Genomic DNA, 18,092 nt, shown 5'->3' with positions numbered 1-18,092 from the left:
ATCATGTATTTTTTCACACGTAAGCGTGCGTGTAGTCTGCCCGTCTGTACTCGTTATATATATATCTAAACGGTCCCATATGGATTAAGAAAAAAAAACGTATACATAATAGTAATAATAATGAATAATAGCGTTCAACACGATAATCATTTTAGGGAGCCGGTTTTGACCTAAAGTATATAATATACCTGTCTCCTCCTCAATGTCGACCGTGGTTTAACCATACACCGAAGATTATAAGCCGAACGCGGTGCCGATAAAACGGTATCATATTACCCACAGCCTCACTGATATTATAATGATTGGTCTCATGCACGCCGGCCGTCTACTTCCTCCCCTCGATCTCGGTGTATTATTATTGTTATTATATTATTACCATTAGTGTCTTTTATGTACACTGCCGGCCGATTCAAATTGTTGAGTAAATATTGAGTAAAGACAGGCCTGATGGCCGAATTGTATTTTATTGTAGGTACACTTGCTCTCGACATCTGACCATTTCAAAAAAAGTATACTTTTTAAACTTGGATACATTTACTATGCGTTTTTACGGTTGTGTCACATTCATAATTTTTGAAAATATTTCAACCGATAAATTTGAATTTTAAGCAATAAGAACGTTTTAAGTGGGCACTTATTTCGATACATCTCTAGATATCACTCTGCGTTTACCAGATTAGATAATACCGCGCGATATAAATTCAATATAAATTACCAAAAAAAATGTCCGTGATCGTTGTTAAATTTTTTCTTAGGCGTTTTTTTTTAAAGATAATATTACGAAGATATCACAACTCTTGTTTCTATTTAGTGGCGCAGATAATATGATTATGATATAAATGGTTTAAACTTTAAATTTCGCTTTTGTATTATGAATGTCTTGAACGGTCATTCTCGGTACCCACTAATCACTTAATTGTAGTTATAATTTGGTACATTTTTGTTTTGAATGTCGAGTTAGGTTTAAATTATATGTATAATACTCGATTGGCTGATTTTCACGCTGGTTATAGTTCGCTCGGTTTGTCGACTCAATTATTATGCATTGCAGTTGGACCGTTATAATAAATAAATCAACGGTTATAAGAAGACAGAATACATTTTACCACGGTCGTTCGTATGAACCGTGCTACTGTTTGAGTATGATTTATTAACAATATAATAAACATACTTAAAACGCGTTTTACGACAAATCGTAAACTTGTGAATTTGACAATACACCGTCTGTATGTAGGTGTCATCTAAGGACTTAGTTTCGCGCCAGTACTCAGAACGGCATGGCGGGCTTGGTATTAATACCACTCTAGTAGTTATTATTATAGCACATTATTTTAGGCTTATTCACGGTATGATGAACATAATAATATAACAGATGAGTTCAGGCATCCCTGATCCAAAAACTATTGTTACATATCTGGGAAACACGCGACATCCGTCTAGACTTTTCGTGTAGAATCGGGTATGGGCGTTTAAACATCTCTTTGTGGGTGGTTTTGGAGGTCTGAGGTCATCAGTGGTAATTGCACTCTATCATGACAACTGCGTCTAAGGGACGAATGATATTCGTCCGGTCTTATTTTTGTATATATTGTTGTTATAAAAAAAAAAATAGTTGATTTTATTTGCACAAAAACAAGTTCTACTCTTGTTTTATTTTTCTCTTTCTCACGTTTGTTTCTTTATATATTTGTCGAGTGTGTAATCTTGATTTTAACCAGAGAGGGTGAACCGCATGCACGGTTGTATAATGTGCCGCATTGATAACAGATCTGTAAGAGAAATATGTTATGGCCTTTAATACGGGGATGAATATCAATGTTAGATCGGCGTTTTTGAAAAATCTAGATTATTTGTTGGGCGGAACGAATTTATTCGATTCTGACCAGTAGATACGTTTGGACGCCTGTGGATTCTGTTTACATAATATCATGGCACATACGTGTAAACCTACAAAAGGGAAAACAAATTAACATTATTACGCATTGTTAACACAACCAGCGACAATAAAAGAATAAAAAAAAGGTATTCAATTTATCTCCATAGTATACCCTCAAAATATATGGGTTTTTTACACATTATGTTACGTTCATCATTCAAAGGATTCTTATGTACTTCGCTGTTATTTCATTGTCCGCTATCAATTTGTAGTATAATTTAATTGTATAAATAGCCAGGGATGTATAGTTGAGGGGGAGGGTAAGGTCAAATACACCACGTTGCCCGGACGGAAAATATATGTCACGTATTTTTCTTGGGACAAGGGGAAGGTAATACCTTAGTACCTGTACAAATATAACATTATCTATTGTTCATATTAAGCATCGTTAACCATTCGAAGGCCATACTGCTGTTAACCTATGAGTGAAGGCTTAGCAATACTTAATAGAACAGGTCAAATAAACATTATATTTAAAAAATCGAATTAAGTTTTGTCAAGTCTTCTGGATACATCATACATGACAAAATTACTACTCAAAAATGGTTCAGTTATACGGAATCCATACAGACGATTAGATATCGACAGCATTAAACATGTCCATAATCGTTTTTTGAAATTTATATCTTTTAAACTTAATATACTTATTGAAAACCTTAACAACAACCCAATCAGATCAATTTTGAATATTCAAACCTTATTATTATGTCATGAATCATCGGGTATTACTTTTATACATTAATTAATCAATAGTCATACTAATTCTCATTTTCTTCTAAGTTATATTTCTATTCTCTTTATAGTTTCTTCATACAGGATTCGTTCAGTTCCCCTTTTTTATATCCCATCTTACAGAACCAACTATCTTACTAACTCACCCTTTCCAAAAACGATGTCGCTTTGCAACAAGTCTTGGCTCGTTTTATTCACTTATGTATTCATTTGAATTAATATTATTATAAATAAAAATTAAGACTTTTGTAAAAATAGGTTACATATGTACTGAAACTTTAACTATGCTTTACATATTATACTATCAACTATAAACATTTATTACTTATACATCAACAAATGCATGTATATGTATTTAAAAAACCTGATTTCACACTATTATAATTTACAATATACAGTATTTTTAAAAATCATTAGGTTAGATTAGGTATGTCATTAAATGTAATCTTATACACTCACTTCTTTTTTATCACTTTCGTTATAACTTTAAGTTTTATAACTTTCGTTGATCAATATATTATTCAGTATTTCTAGCCGTATCGCATTTAAAGGAAAAAAATTGCCTGAATGTTAATGCTAATTGTTAAATAATAGTTATTACATACAATTTATCATAATACGCCTCTAAATAGAATGGCTGTTGAGAGTAACAAATTAACTTCTTTTGATTTTTTTAAACCCGATAGTCCGGCATTACTGAAAAGCTTCTTAAAATAATAACTGTTATTTGAAAATTATTAATTTTGCTATAAAACACTTTATATTCTAATTTTTTTTGTTAGTATAAGTTTGATTGTTTATTTTTATACTGTAATAATGTATGTTCTCTTTTCTATCTTGTAATTTAATTTATCACTATAATTAATTTAATTACTATACTTGAGCCTTTGGCGTAAACTCAATAAATAAATAAATAAAAATAAGTCCATAATTCATTATACGGCCGCATAAGTTTCTATATCTGATGTCTGTATTTTGCTAGTAATATATGAATAGTGAAGTGGTTTGTCTACAACTCTAATATCCTTTACTATATCGTTTTGTTATGCATTGCATTCTCAACTCACAGTAAAATATAACAGAGTTGCTAGACGAACGACTATTTTTAATCGATATCTTCCACGACTTTGCATTATATATCTTTTGACTTCAAAAAAAACCCTCGTATCCCTGACAGACAGAATGTTTTTCACGTGAGATAATCTAATAGCGTTGACGACACGTTTGGAAATAAAAACATCACGGCCATAATATAATTTTGAAGACCACGACCCCACATCGGCGTTGGTGTACGGAAATATTACCGGAGGACGGTATAATAAATGATTGTAGTCTATAAATATAATAACGAATTATAAAGTGAAAACAGGGTAGACGGTCGTAAAAGCGGAGATGTGCTTTCACGGTTGTCTTGTGGAGAAGGAAGCAAAAAATACTCGGGACCGGATGGGAAAAAGGGAAGAAATAGCTGGAATACGTATAAATATATAAGTGTGTGTGTGAATGTGTATATATTATTATATAGTACCTTTGAATGAGTGACTTGTGTGTGTGTATGTAAATTACAAACAAGCCCATTGTGGGTCTTGTATAAATACTAATTAAAACACTCGAGATAAAGTAGGAACAGGACAATGCACACCCTTCGGTACAATCTAAATTCGTAGCAATAAAATATATGGTAAAAACGTGATGTCAAAGTCTTTGCAGTATTAGTTCTACGAACCAATCAGTTACGGCGTGGCGTTAAAAAAAAAATACATATCCTGACGCATTTTACAGTTTTAAGTTCTTCCGAACAGAATTTGTTATGTGCAATTTTTCGGTCCGTTAAAAACATAAACCCTCCTCGGTACATCTAACATAGGCGCATGCGGTTCAGACCGCTTATAGAACACAAGTGGCCACGTGTGGTAGTAAAACAAACTCTCAAACAACTCTTAATATTCACAAGATAATGTTACTATCATTACTTTCATACGAGAAGGGCCAATAAAAAAGGACTACTCAAACTCTGGATTTATCTACATGATTTATTATAAATGATTAAAAAAAAAAAACTATTATACACGTCCTGAGTAAATAAGTTGGTCAAGTTTATATTATATTTTGTATTAAAACTAAGTCAAGTTAAATAATATTGTCATCGCATATATTGAATTTCGATTCGAAAAATAATAGACTTACCAACAATTAGTTAAATTAGAAACTAACATTAAATAACTAAATTCAAGTTAATTTCAATATTAAATAATTTAATCTCGAGTTTTAAGCCTAGATTTTATAATGTGCCTAAGTCACCCGCTCAGCCACGCGTTCTCTGAAATATAATTTTTACTTTTAGTTACACCAACAGTCATATATTCATTGAGTATTCAATGTTTATCAAAAGAATAGGACGTATTTTTTTTCACAAACAAGTGAACGATTTTAAAAGCTAAACGTTGGTCGTTTCCTTTTGGTTTTGCTAATCTTAAAAAAAAAAGAAATTTTACATCAACAAACAAAATGTAGTTCTGATTTTTGTTTAATCATCTTTCGGATGAAATCGACGTAAAAGTTCCGCAACATTTTATTGTTATACTATTCAGTCGTAAATAGTAAAGTATGTAAATGTTGGGTTTAGTGTAGGCTACTGATTTTATTGTCTTCGGTCTTTAGGAGAATAATATAATTTATGACATGATACAAAAAAAAACACACTACTGCGAAAGTGTTACATTTTATTCTGTGGTCTTGTGTTTTGTAGTGTACTTATTGGTTAGTCGTATAGTTCTACTTACAATAACAGTTATAATTCCAATAAAATGTTTCCTTTGTTGAAATAACTATATTTCAGTTTGAAATTGAACGTTCTTCGCGTTAGTATTTTAATGGGAGGAGAGAAGACGATAAATCACAATAGATATACTATCTTTAAACATCGATAAATATATTAACCATATAAACTATAATAACTAACCATATAAAAATAACTAGATATATGATTAGGGACGAATCCTAATGACCGCCCCTATGTAAAACGTCTAACGTTAATCTATGTGTGTTATAATGATTTGTATTTTCGAATCAAACTTTTTATGTAAATTCCGCGAAATTAAAAAAAACGAATATGATTAAAATGTAAGAATACAATTTTTGGAAAAATATACAAGAAAAAATGTAATGTAATGTAAATTGCAAACTTAAAATAACACAATCGTTCAAACTTTGGCGATGTACATGGCGGAATAAACACCCAAAGAAAGGTTTACACGCAAGATAAAATCGGTCCTAAAAATCCTTTTTATATGCGCATAATAAATTACTTTGGAAATTGTAATTGAAAATATCATTTTTACAGCTTATTCAATAAGACGTATTTCGATACCGAATTTGAATTACAATAATTTGTATTTACTGATGAACACTGATGCAGTTATATCAGTGGTATTTCTCGTTTGAAAATCTAATTCTAGTTTATAACCTAAAAAATAAATCTATTCAATTATTGAAATATTATTTGAATTTGTTATATTATAAATCATGTATTATGAAATGATACATGATAAATGGACCACCTAAACTGTTTAATATAAACGCAATTAATTTTCTGTTGCATGCGGTACAACCCAATTGCCCGCGGCTGTAAATCTGTTGGCTATACGTGGTCCAGTCTTTTTATAACATCAATAGTTATAAATTATAATATTCAATTGGTCATTGTGCTACCTAAACGGTGCAAATTAAAAAATATGCTGCCAAACAGGGCATATTCTTCCGGTTACAAGTCCACATGAGTATTATTAATGTAATGTATAGGTACATAATTTACTTCATTTTTCCCGTATGCTGTAAACTGATTTTACCAAAAAAAAAAAACAATAAATTCTTAACGGTAGTGGTGAAAAAAAATACTTTTTGTACAAATTATAACAAATAAATTATTTCTAAAAGTGTTATTAAAAAGTTATAACAATTGTTTTAATTGTCGGTTCTTTTTTTACCAGTCGCACATAATTGTCGCAAGTATTGTCCTGCTGGTATTAAGGAATTCGTTTTGACTTTGCCTCTATAGACGAGACCTACTCGAGTTTCACTGACTCGAGGGTTAACTTCACAACGTCTTATGCTGTATTATATATATATATTATAGCGAGGAGAATCGTATGCGTAAAACTAACAAAACATCCCGTCCAGACTGCTACCACCAGTCCACGGGGACCGGGAGGCGGTCGCAAGGACAGTTAATAACGTTACGAACCCGCTCGGTACCGACCAAGTAGTATTGTTCGAGTTATAATTATATATAATATAATATATATATATAAATATATATATATAAACACACACACACACATACATATCTCAAGTCTTGGCGTTTAAGTCTCCTCTTGCGCCCGGGTGGTCTTCCCCGTCACACACAAACGGGCAATATTATATCAAAACAAGCAGACGGTCACTTTAAGCTCTTCTCGTCCTTTTTTTCTCCATCGATGACTTTCACAATTATTCATCAATCCGTCTTATCGCCGACGGCAACGTACCAGCTACAAATCTCGTCACTGCATTGTTGGTTTGTCCTAGCTCACGTCATTCTTATCGCGTCCTCTCGTTTTTGTACGTCCCTCGTCCGTACTTACAAAAATAAATAAATCAAACTTATTTGATTCGTCGTAAGTTTATGATCAAGTCAAACAGCAGACCGTCACCAGTCAAACCTCGTTAAAGGGAAAAAAATTCTATTCAATCAGTTTACAGTGTACATCATATAATAATAAATAATCAATGAATATAATCATTAAATTTGTACTCAGGACTTAGGAACAATGTAAACCATATCGTATAATTAATTGTAAATGTTAAGTATATGAAAACATCGTAAGTGCGTTAATTTAAGAAATCTAAGTATAATTAAAATTAGGTAGGCAATTTTACTTTAGATTTTCCCTCTGGACTAGAGCTGGTACAGTCCAACCTTAATATCAATATTGATGCTTCTTTTTCTTTGCCTTATCCCATTTATAAATAGAGCTAATCAGTCACATTAGCTCTGATCTCCATCCATACTTTTATACGACTTTTTTTATATCTACCATCCAGTTCCTCTTCGGAATACCTCTAAATTCCTTTTTCACAAATATCTTTAACCCACCTCACCGCCTCCCTTTTCAACACTCCCGAACTATGTAAATCACTTTTATTTTTGCTGCAGTGGCGTCATTTGTGCATGCGATAATAAATTAACATTTCTTAAGGTGGATAATTTTCTAATGATTTTAAATCTTCAATCTTATGGTGACATTTCGGACTCGTTGCAGAGTGGCTCGATTATTTTCTACCGCTATTAAACCTTGAAAACACCGTCTTATCAAGATCAGGGGATGTCGTACGGCAGAACACCCGGGTTGAGATAACAAGGTGCTTTCAAGGATGTGGAAACAAGTGAGCCAGTCGGTATAGTCACGACATCAAAACGGTGACTATCACTGCAAAGATGGATTCTGAAATGAGTCCGAAACGTTAGCACAAAACTAAGACGTGGAAACATCCGAAAATTATCTACATAAAATATAAAATTATTAATACGTTGCATTATATGGTCGATGAATCGGCATTCACCTTTTACAAACGTTATACTTATACAACATTGTTATAACGCGAGTAGTTATTCAAAATATAAACCCTACCTCGTTTTCCCTTTTCTCGCGGTACATTATATTATTATTTGATGTGTCTATACCTACGTTATTATTGCTACTTATACACCGACGGGTCACAATAAAAACGTCCGGAGCTGTAAATAACGTGCCGGACGAGAGTTAGAAATGTAAACATGTCGGAGAGTTCACGCAGGGAAATGATTGTTATTAATCGACAGGAGACCGTCCTTGCATCTCGTTCGACTAGGGCTCCAAGGATTGAACGAGCACCTCCCCCCCGTAGAGGTAAATTGTTATACGGTTGGAAAATATTTCTTAACGTCCGGTATGTATTTGTCAATGGGGCGAAAGAGATGAAACTTTCAGTATGACACAAGTCACGCTGACAGATTAAACGTCGTCATAAACATATTTGACATCAGCTCCTTTGACCGTTTCACTATTTACCCAACAAAAGTATTTGAGTATTAACAAAAAAAAAAAAATAGTTATTGCACCTATACCGTCTGATATTTTCTCGTCTTTGGCAAAAGTGAAATAATTTAACTGCAATTTGATAAAGGGTTCATGTAAGTTAGGTTTTAAAATAAAATAATACATTCTATTTAAAATCGTTTAACTATAAATCCAAAGTATTAATCTAATGTATACGATTAAAGAATATCTAAACGTTATTTGTTCGTTCTACATAAAAATTACAATTACATTTTCCCAATTTTTTCAATTAGGCAATCCCCCTTCCAAGCTGGTAAATTGAGTGTGCTTATTGTTTTTGGATATCTTCAAAATTTATGGAATCTATGCGTCTGTTATTGGAAAATATAACCGTGTACCTATTGTCATTTATAACTTATGGATAGTTTTAAGTATATTTAATTTTAGCGGAAAATGTTTTATCATAATGAGTTAATGTACAAAAGTTGTCGATTTTTAATAAAAAAAAACTTGTATTAACATTTACCCCATTTTTTGAAAAATAGCTTATTTGCAACGATTAATTACAACTTCATATAAAAAATATATTTGACATTATATAGAGTAGTCAGAATAAAAAATATACGAGGGACATTATTAAAATTTTACAGGACAGAAAAATAAAAATTGTACTTTTAATGTGTTTTTATCGGCAATGTTCATTAGTTCTTTTTCAATACCTCCTTAAAGAATGGAAGATAAATTTAAAAATAAATAAAAGTATTTAGAAAAATATGTCAATGCCAAATGACGCGTGATGAAAAACTTATTTTTCAAAAACATTTTACTTTTTCTTATCACTTTATATAATAAGTTTGTATGGATATAATATAATATTAAAAGAGTAAATAGTGAATAGTCTAAATTGTTTCGGGGGTCTTACCTCTATGGAAATACTGTCCCGCTAAATAAATTAATACAACAAATTGAGTTTCTAAAGTTGGAAAGGGGAGAGAGGAGACAGTAAGTTATACACATTAACGTATAAAGCACCGGTTCGGCTAGGCCAGTGTTTACGTGATCAAATTATTAATAGTCATCCCAACCAGTGCAAAATAAGTCTGTAATACAATTTTATAGAAGACACTTTTTATTTCCGGTAGATTATTGAAAACATGTTCGGTCTGGTACCTACCAATACATTCGGTTTGACAATATATTACAAGCTCTTAGTGGTGTGAATTAATTTTGTGTTAATATATTGGATAACAATATTAAACCACATTTTCACGGTATTATAATTTTCGATTACGTCGGATTGCCCCTTTTGGTCACCGTTACTGTCGGTTACTTAAAAGAGTATTTTCCCTTGCCGCCGGCTCAGCTGTCGGTTCACGGCAATCGCTTGCCGGTCGGAATGCGTGTCTCTTGATACCCGATTAAAACGTTTAAACTGTATTTTTCCCTTCTTTTCCTTTCACCCCGAACATTTTTCTCCTTTTCGGTCTAACGTGTATAAATAATTTCGCCCGTACTTGTGTGTATACAATTAAGATTTATTTGTCTGTTCGCTTTGCCGTGTCAACGCATGTACGGCCGCTTGTAGTCTTACACCGTTTTGTTACATTTACAAAAACATACCTTTTAAATATATTATATCATAATATGCGATCAGGGTAGGCTTAATGGCCAAATTCATTAATTTTGAGAATCAAATATGGTCGAGTACGATTTAGGTTTTACTTTTCGCGACGATAAATCTTAATGTCGCACACAGCTCACTTTAATTGCATTCCGGAATTTGGTTTTTTTTTTAGTATGCATTCTTGACGAATTAAAATTCCTTTGGATAATATCGTGATGCTGCAAAGAAACCTCAGGCGCTGGAAGAAATGTAAAAAATACTGGCATTTTCAATAATCATTTTCATTAAAATTTATAAATAATTAATTATAAAAGTGAATCTACTATAAAACGACATTAATTAAAATATGCATTCAATTTTACACGAAACGTGAATGTGTTTTTAATCATAGACACATGTATCATGTATTTTTTCATCCGGTTGCGGTCGGATGTACGCTGACTCTGTACCAGATATTATTAATAGATTAATTGTAAAAACTTTTTTTTTTATAGACTTCTTCACTGACTACAGCCATTGAGCATCATAAATGTTTTACGTTAACTAGCCATTAATACAGGAATTAACAGCTAAAATCGACGTTAAATATTACATAAGCCATCCTTGTATTCTTTGACTGACGAACAAAGTTACGACTTAACGTCACTTAAAAAAATAAATAAATACACGTACTGTCATGATAGAGTCATAATTATCTTTCACACAAATTATTAAATTCACTGTCAAAGAATCTATTTGTTGTCGCTTAAAGATTTGTTGCAACCGCAAAATCATGCATAATTGATTACAATGCAAAATCCGAAGGATAATGAAATAACAATATTTCAAGCTGGCAAATAGTTGAAACACTGGATTTTTATTTATTTTTATGCAACGGTATAAGTTATAACATTGCATAAAACAATTTTAAATTATAATTCATACGGTGATTATTATAATATTTATTATTTTCCCCACTTCACCGTATAGTATTCACTATTTAAATGCTTATTTTTTACTTTATTCACTATTGAAGTTAATTCTTCTCATTAACACATAAAAATTTCTATCTCATTAAAAAAACTTCCCCAATACTGCTGATTATTCAGGAATGACCATACTCGAGCTAATTTAAAACGAGCATGTTAAATAATATTTCCAATCAACTTTTCATCCATTTTTTTTGGTATAGTCATGATAACATTAAAGTACTAATATTTTTTTTAAATTCATTTATGTCATTCTAATAATTTTTGGTATCATACGTCAAAAGTTCGAGAAAATCGAAGCGAGATAATAAGCAATACTTGTTATATTTATGTCAAAATTTGTATTATTATATTTTTTATTATTTTATCTATAATTTACTAAAATTTTAACGTTATAAATAAAATTATGGTAATCAACTCATAAATATATTTTACAGTATAGTTAGGTATTGTTTGCTTTAACTTCAGTTATATTAACTCCAATAATATCTTAAACTATATTATTTAACAATATTTTCTAGTAGACAAGCATTATGTATAAAATATGTTGTAATAATTATTTTTATGCAATAACTAACTGCGTTTTATTCTTTCAGGCACTTGGCGCTTTTGATACTTATTATATCGTTGAATATATCCTCATCGCTGTCTAGACAGGTAAGAATATATAGTTTTTTTAGTGTAGTAGTAAAATATAAACTAATGGTCGGTAAAAAGTACGCATTATGACATGTGTTATTAATCTAAAGTAATTATTTTTTTTATTAACGAACGTGGTAGTCAGTGCGATAATATATAAATAGATTTAGTTATATCAAAATTAATAGTTAAACAAATGTTTCTGTTCTCTGTTTTTATTTTTCTGAACTTACCTAAAAGTTTTACCGTAAAGTAAACCTTTTTGAAAAATATATTAGGTTCAACTCTTTTCCTTAATTCCTTGAAGAGTGAAGTCTATGTCCCTCTCTCCTTTCTCTCCTTACACACGTTATTGATCCGCGCCGATGTGAATCTAAGGCAAAATGTTTAGAGTTAATTAACTATAATATACAAACTAAATAATTTAAGTTGTATTTTTTATCCTGTTAACTTGTGTAAATGTTGATTGATAGTTTATAATCGTATTATAGCAGCATCTTTGTATTTTTGTTTCACCGTGTAAGATTTAAGTAAAGGTATATCATTATTAGTATAGTTAAAGATGTGCAAAATAACCAAAAAAATTAAGGTAGACACTAACTTTTATTTTACATCATATAATTCTATTTTGTTTTATATAATTCGGTTATTTTTTTTGTTTTCAAGATTGAAACCCCTAAAATCTTCCCCGTAACGGTGTTTTACCGATTACAATTTACTCATAAAATTATTAATACGATTAATCATCAACTGATAATCAGGGGCGAAATGTATAGTGGGGGTGCTATTATACCTACAAGTACAAGTGTAAATGTTATTTTATAAATTGGATGTATTATTTTGTATGTTTTTTTTCCCGCGCCATAAATGTCGTTGCACTTGTTGCTGGGAGGTATATCAATTTGATCACAACCCTCCATTCATCAAAAACCATACAACTTATACACGTGCTGGCCATGTGCGCGTGAATTGTATACGGCTATTGTGAGTGTGTGTGTTTGAGTGCGATTCGGATCATCAAAAGGGTCTACCGCCGCTAATCGGTTGCCTGGCGCGTTTATTAAAATGTGTAACACAACGCCTGACGGTTATAATATTGTAGACGGTGAAAGACACTGCCGGTCATAATTAGTATTATTATTATGTCTAAGAATGTTGGCGGATTTTCATAAACGAAAAATTATCTCGCCAATCAGATAGTTTTTAATTTAAATCGCATTACGTACCTCTACCTACTCTAATTTGTTTTAGTTATAAAAAAACAAAACAAAACAATAAATGTTTCCACCTTACTCCAATCAGTATTGTACCTAATATGTGTATGTCAAAGACTTGGAAGTCAGCGTCTCTCTGTATAATAAAAAAATATATTTTCAATCTGAATCGAATTTTAACGGTTGAAAATAAATAAAGTATAAATGCAGAACTTCAGTAGCGTAATGCGTAAAAATAGCGGCTTACTTAAAAAGGAGTCGGCGGATAAGACACATTGTGGCTCGCTGTCTTTAGAGACACATTAGGTACAATACTTCACCACTTTACTCTTAACTCAGATACGTTTTTCTTTGGTCGAATATCAGCTGGTTTATGACGTCATTATTTTACATTAACTAGCTGTCTGCAGTAGTTTAAATCGTTGACCTTATGTCAACCCATTTTTTCCTAAAACGTCTTTATTATAATTAACACAGATTATTCCCACTACAGCTTATAAACATTATTTAAAATATTATTTTTAAACACAAAACAATTGTATAATATTGAAGATATAAAAAATATGTCTGTTCCAATTAAATTATAAAATTTAATGTCTCATAATTAACACACTATGAGAACATATTGAGTCGGCAAGCACAAACGAAATTTTTATTTTTTCCATCTCAATAACGACGATGACATCATAATATAGTCATTAAATTCATACATAATTAAGTTTTTGCTAAATTAAAAAATAGCACAATAATATTAAGTTAAGCATAAAAAAATAATTATATTTCATTGGCTAAAAAAATTAAATATGTCACTATTAAGTTTATTATTAAACATTTTTTTTGCACCACTTAGCTTTCAAGTGCAATTTTTGTATTTTTTATTATCAAATAGTACATTACATTATAATATTAATGATACTATAATGATATTGATACTATGAAAGCAATCGTCAATAATGTAAGGCATGCAGTTGAGTCCATAAACTACATTATTTCATATGGATAAGTACATATTGAAGTTATATAAACAAGTGTAGATAAAACAAAGTTGAGTTGATTTATAAATATCGAATAAAATATAAGCTTAGAAGTCATCGACCTTGCGTTTTTGAAATTTGTAAGCCACTTCACTTGTATCTATATCCGTTTCTTATAGTATAATATAGACACTGCTGATGCGTACAATGAGGTTTTTGTTTCCACTTGACCACTTGGTCATTAATATTGAGTACTTCATTTATGTTTATTTTTTTATTATTATTATTTATTAGTGCTATAAAAGCTTTTTTATGGAATTATTATGGCCTAATGTACCTACTTTATAAGTTTTCTACAGGTTAAGGTTCCAAATGATCGCCAAATCACCACATGCCTATTGTCGAGCATACTTTTAAAATATCTATAGTCTTTGGTTAGTCAAATTCTTATTTAAGATTCAAAATTACCGATATGTTTTTTTTGTCTGGTAATATTGTACCTTATTTCAGTTTGTATACAATCAATTTACATTACTGAACGTATAGACGAAAAGTTTAAAAAACGCCTAATCTTTTCGGCTGATCGTAATCCGAATTTAAAAGCCGGTACTACCAAAAAAAATGTAATCTACTTACCAACATTTTAATACGACATTAGCCCCATCCCTATACCTATACACCTGTTTGATGACATAGTTATATAGAGGTAGAAGCCGCCCTTCTAAAAAAATATTGCTATTCTTCTTTTTTCTTAACTGAGAAAAAAGGGGTTAAATGTGATCATAAATCATGTGTGCGCACACATACGCTGCTTTTTGTCCGATAAAACGGAAATATAATGGTCACTAAAAACTATTTATCAAGGTGTCTTAATGACGATTTAAAGCCGAGTTGACACAATGGACATGGAAATATGACAAATATCGTTTTGCTTTGTCAAGAATTAAATTATAATTGTTAAAAAAACAATTTCAATGGAAGATTAAGATGAAGAATTTCCCTCTAGTACTCGCCATTCAGCATTTAAAATATTATGTAAACGTCATACAACGTAAATTACTCGTTACCTATATTAACTACAATAAAACTTAATTAAGCCATGTGTGACAATATCCCAGACGTGATTGCAATAGTTTTATATTAAAGAGAATTATTAAAATATATAATAAATATTTGAATAACTGTCAAGTTAATCAAGATTATTTAAAGTTAATTTCGTACTTCATAAATATAATTTAGACTAGCTTTTTAGTATTTTAAATACCTTTTAAAATTCAAACTATTTGGATAGTCCCTAGTTGCGATATTAATGTATTTGTGTGTACTTTAGATTTCCGTTATAAATCGTATTAAAAAAATTTAATTTTGATTTTAAGATTTAAATCTTCTTTTTTGCAATGTATGTAAAAGTCGATTTTATTCTAAATGTTTCAAGAAATAATGTTGAACATTTGATATACTTAAAAAGAAATTGAATCGCGAGCAATTGATTAAGTTTTTTACAGCGTTATTCAGTTAAAAGAAGTTTTTTTTTTATTAAAAAGCAAGAAAATTATTTGTTAATGTAAAACTAAAATGTCGTTTAAAAAAAAAATACAAACGTTTTTGACATTTTATACTTATTTTAGTTTATTATTATTTAAGCATTATCAAAATACTTATAATGTTTTTTTACTTAAGTGTTTTTAATTTTTACAGGCTATTACCCAGTAAGATATAAATTTAACTATGTTCACAATTCTCTATATTACTTACACAAGGAAACTTTAATTATTTAAAGCAATACATTTCCATAATATTGCCACCTTCGACTAATTTATCCGAATATTTATTAGTATTTCAATTGACGAATAATTCCCATTACTGTAGGTATTAAGTACCACCGCCCTTCTCGTTTTATGTACCAATGTATATAGAGTCAGACTTATAGGTTAAACAATAATTATTTAAACACCACTGAGACAAATAGCTGTTATATTTGTTTACCTTTTGGTTATAATTTCGAAAGGTTCGACAATTGTGGACTGCAGCCGCCGGCCAGACTAAACGGGTTAGTGCAATTTTTTCTATTCATTGCGTGGCTCTCGAGTTGTGTGTACAATTCCAGGTCGTAATTGTGTGGCAATTATTTTGTTTTAGCCTGTAAATAATATGTTTGTAAAAAAAAGTGTTTTTTTTTTGGCTTTCAAGCATAGCTGAAAAGGTATTTTATGATGTATTATTGACTTGGAAATACGTGCTCGCGAACCGTCCGATCGAACGGCGCGGTATTGAGCAGACGAATTTTTAAATTCTCCCTTTAAACAATAAACTTCTTCTCTAACAACATTATTATTATTATTATTATTATTATTATTATTATTACTGCTACTATATTACAAGTATTATTGTTGTACGAGCATACGGGCTTGCTTGTACCCGACGTGGTTATTTGTTAACCGATTAGGTTACCTATGTGGACGAGACGGTAGTTTATAAAAAGAAGAAGAGGACGAACAATAGGCGTTTTTGAATTCCGCTGTCAACCGTCGCCCGTGATTATCATATTATTTTTGTACATCAAATCACATGAAAAAAAAAACATTCAATAATATAATACATAAATCACTTTGTGCTGTAGTTGTACAGGTATGTCATTTATGATTAAACTGAAAATTGGAAATATATATTATCTAATTACACTAAGCAGAGTATTGTGAAGTTATGTGCACATAAAAAAGTTCTCAAAATTACTGAACTCAAAGAAGTATATTATAAACCCTTTAGAATGTCAAAATCTAATATAATATTACCTATCTGAATTATATAGGGGGTAGGTGGCTCTGCTTCTCCTAGTCCTAACAACATTTTTGTCAGGAGAATAAATAGTATGGCTCGTTACATTTTTTGGTAAAATTTGGTATTATAGTAATTTGTAAATTTAGGTACTCCCCAAGTGGAAGATTTGTGTTTGAAGTCGAAATTGATGAGTATGAGATTAGCTTATGTATTTAAGTCTGAAATAAAAATTTGTATGCAAAAGTGTTTTCTATTATTAGTCAGATAGACATAAGTCTATTAGCTGTTGGTAAAATATTGGATTTTTGAAAAAATAAGTACTTGTTATAAGTTAAGAATACAACTTTTCAGTGGATGCCTCAAATGAACAGAATAAAAGTCTTCTTAAATTGTTATTTATAATATATAATTCGCATAAATGACAGTTACATTTTTACTTTTTATTTAAATCGAAATAAAATAAACAACACGTAAGTAACGTCGCCGGTTGTAATATATGTAGCTGAAATGAAAATGAATTATGAAATTAAGAATAATTTAACAGTTGAAGAGGGTGTTTTTATGTAACTACTTATGTACTTATGTATGTACTTACTCGTCATTTTTTGACACTTACTACTACAGAATTACTTCGAAGACAGAAGAGTAATCATTCATCAACATTAAATGTTGAATAACTATTAAAAGAGGCTGACAATGGGATTTAATTTTTACAGTAACTCCCTTTTTTGTTATTTCTAGCTTTTAATTATTTGATGCAATAGAACACAATTTAATTGAATCTACCGAGACATAAAATAGACTTAATATATTTGGATTCTAGTTTTTTAGTGGAAGAACAGGGTGGTAGATTAATTATTCGTTTATTAATTTATAGTTCTTAACGTGCAGTTCTCTATGGTTTTCTTGAGTTTAAATGTTTATATTCATACATTCATAGGAACCATTGTTATCAAATATCATCGTTTTTTAATATAATATTATTAAAATATTTAATAACTGTTATGTGTAATACTATTCTTATAGCGTAAAATAATACACGGTACACTATTAGGGAATAGCTAAGAATATCACTTTTTGTACGGTTTACCTAACGTTAGGGTATAATATCATCGGTTAACAAAACTGACGTGTAAAATGTAGGTATCGA

At 30.5% G+C, this 18,092-nt stretch overlaps 1 protein-coding gene across 2 annotated transcripts in view; it reads left to right on the top strand.

The window, feature by feature from the left end:
• Nucleotides 1-18,092, top strand: part of LOC126844919 (papilin) — a 52,886-nt gene that overhangs the window by 7,590 nt on the left and 27,204 nt on the right. For both annotated transcript variants that reach the window (XM_050583404.1, XM_050583403.1), the window contains exon 2: nucleotides 11,934-11,994. In XM_050583404.1, the coding sequence (XP_050439361.1) occupies nucleotides 11,934-11,994 (61 nt within the window). The remainder of the gene's footprint in view (nucleotides 1-11,933; nucleotides 11,995-18,092) is intronic.

The sequence above is a fragment of the Adelges cooleyi genome, unplaced genomic scaffold, assembly GCF_023614345.1.
Source record: "Adelges cooleyi isolate 19-005CV unplaced genomic scaffold, UGA_ACOO_1.1 ACOO_flye_CR_arks_rails_tigmint_CR_PRNA_651, whole genome shotgun sequence".
Classification (NCBI taxonomy): domain Eukaryota; kingdom Metazoa; phylum Arthropoda; class Insecta; order Hemiptera; family Adelgidae; genus Adelges; species Adelges cooleyi.
Note: the sequence above shows the minus strand (reverse complement) of the source record. Positions and strands in the feature narration are given on the sequence as shown.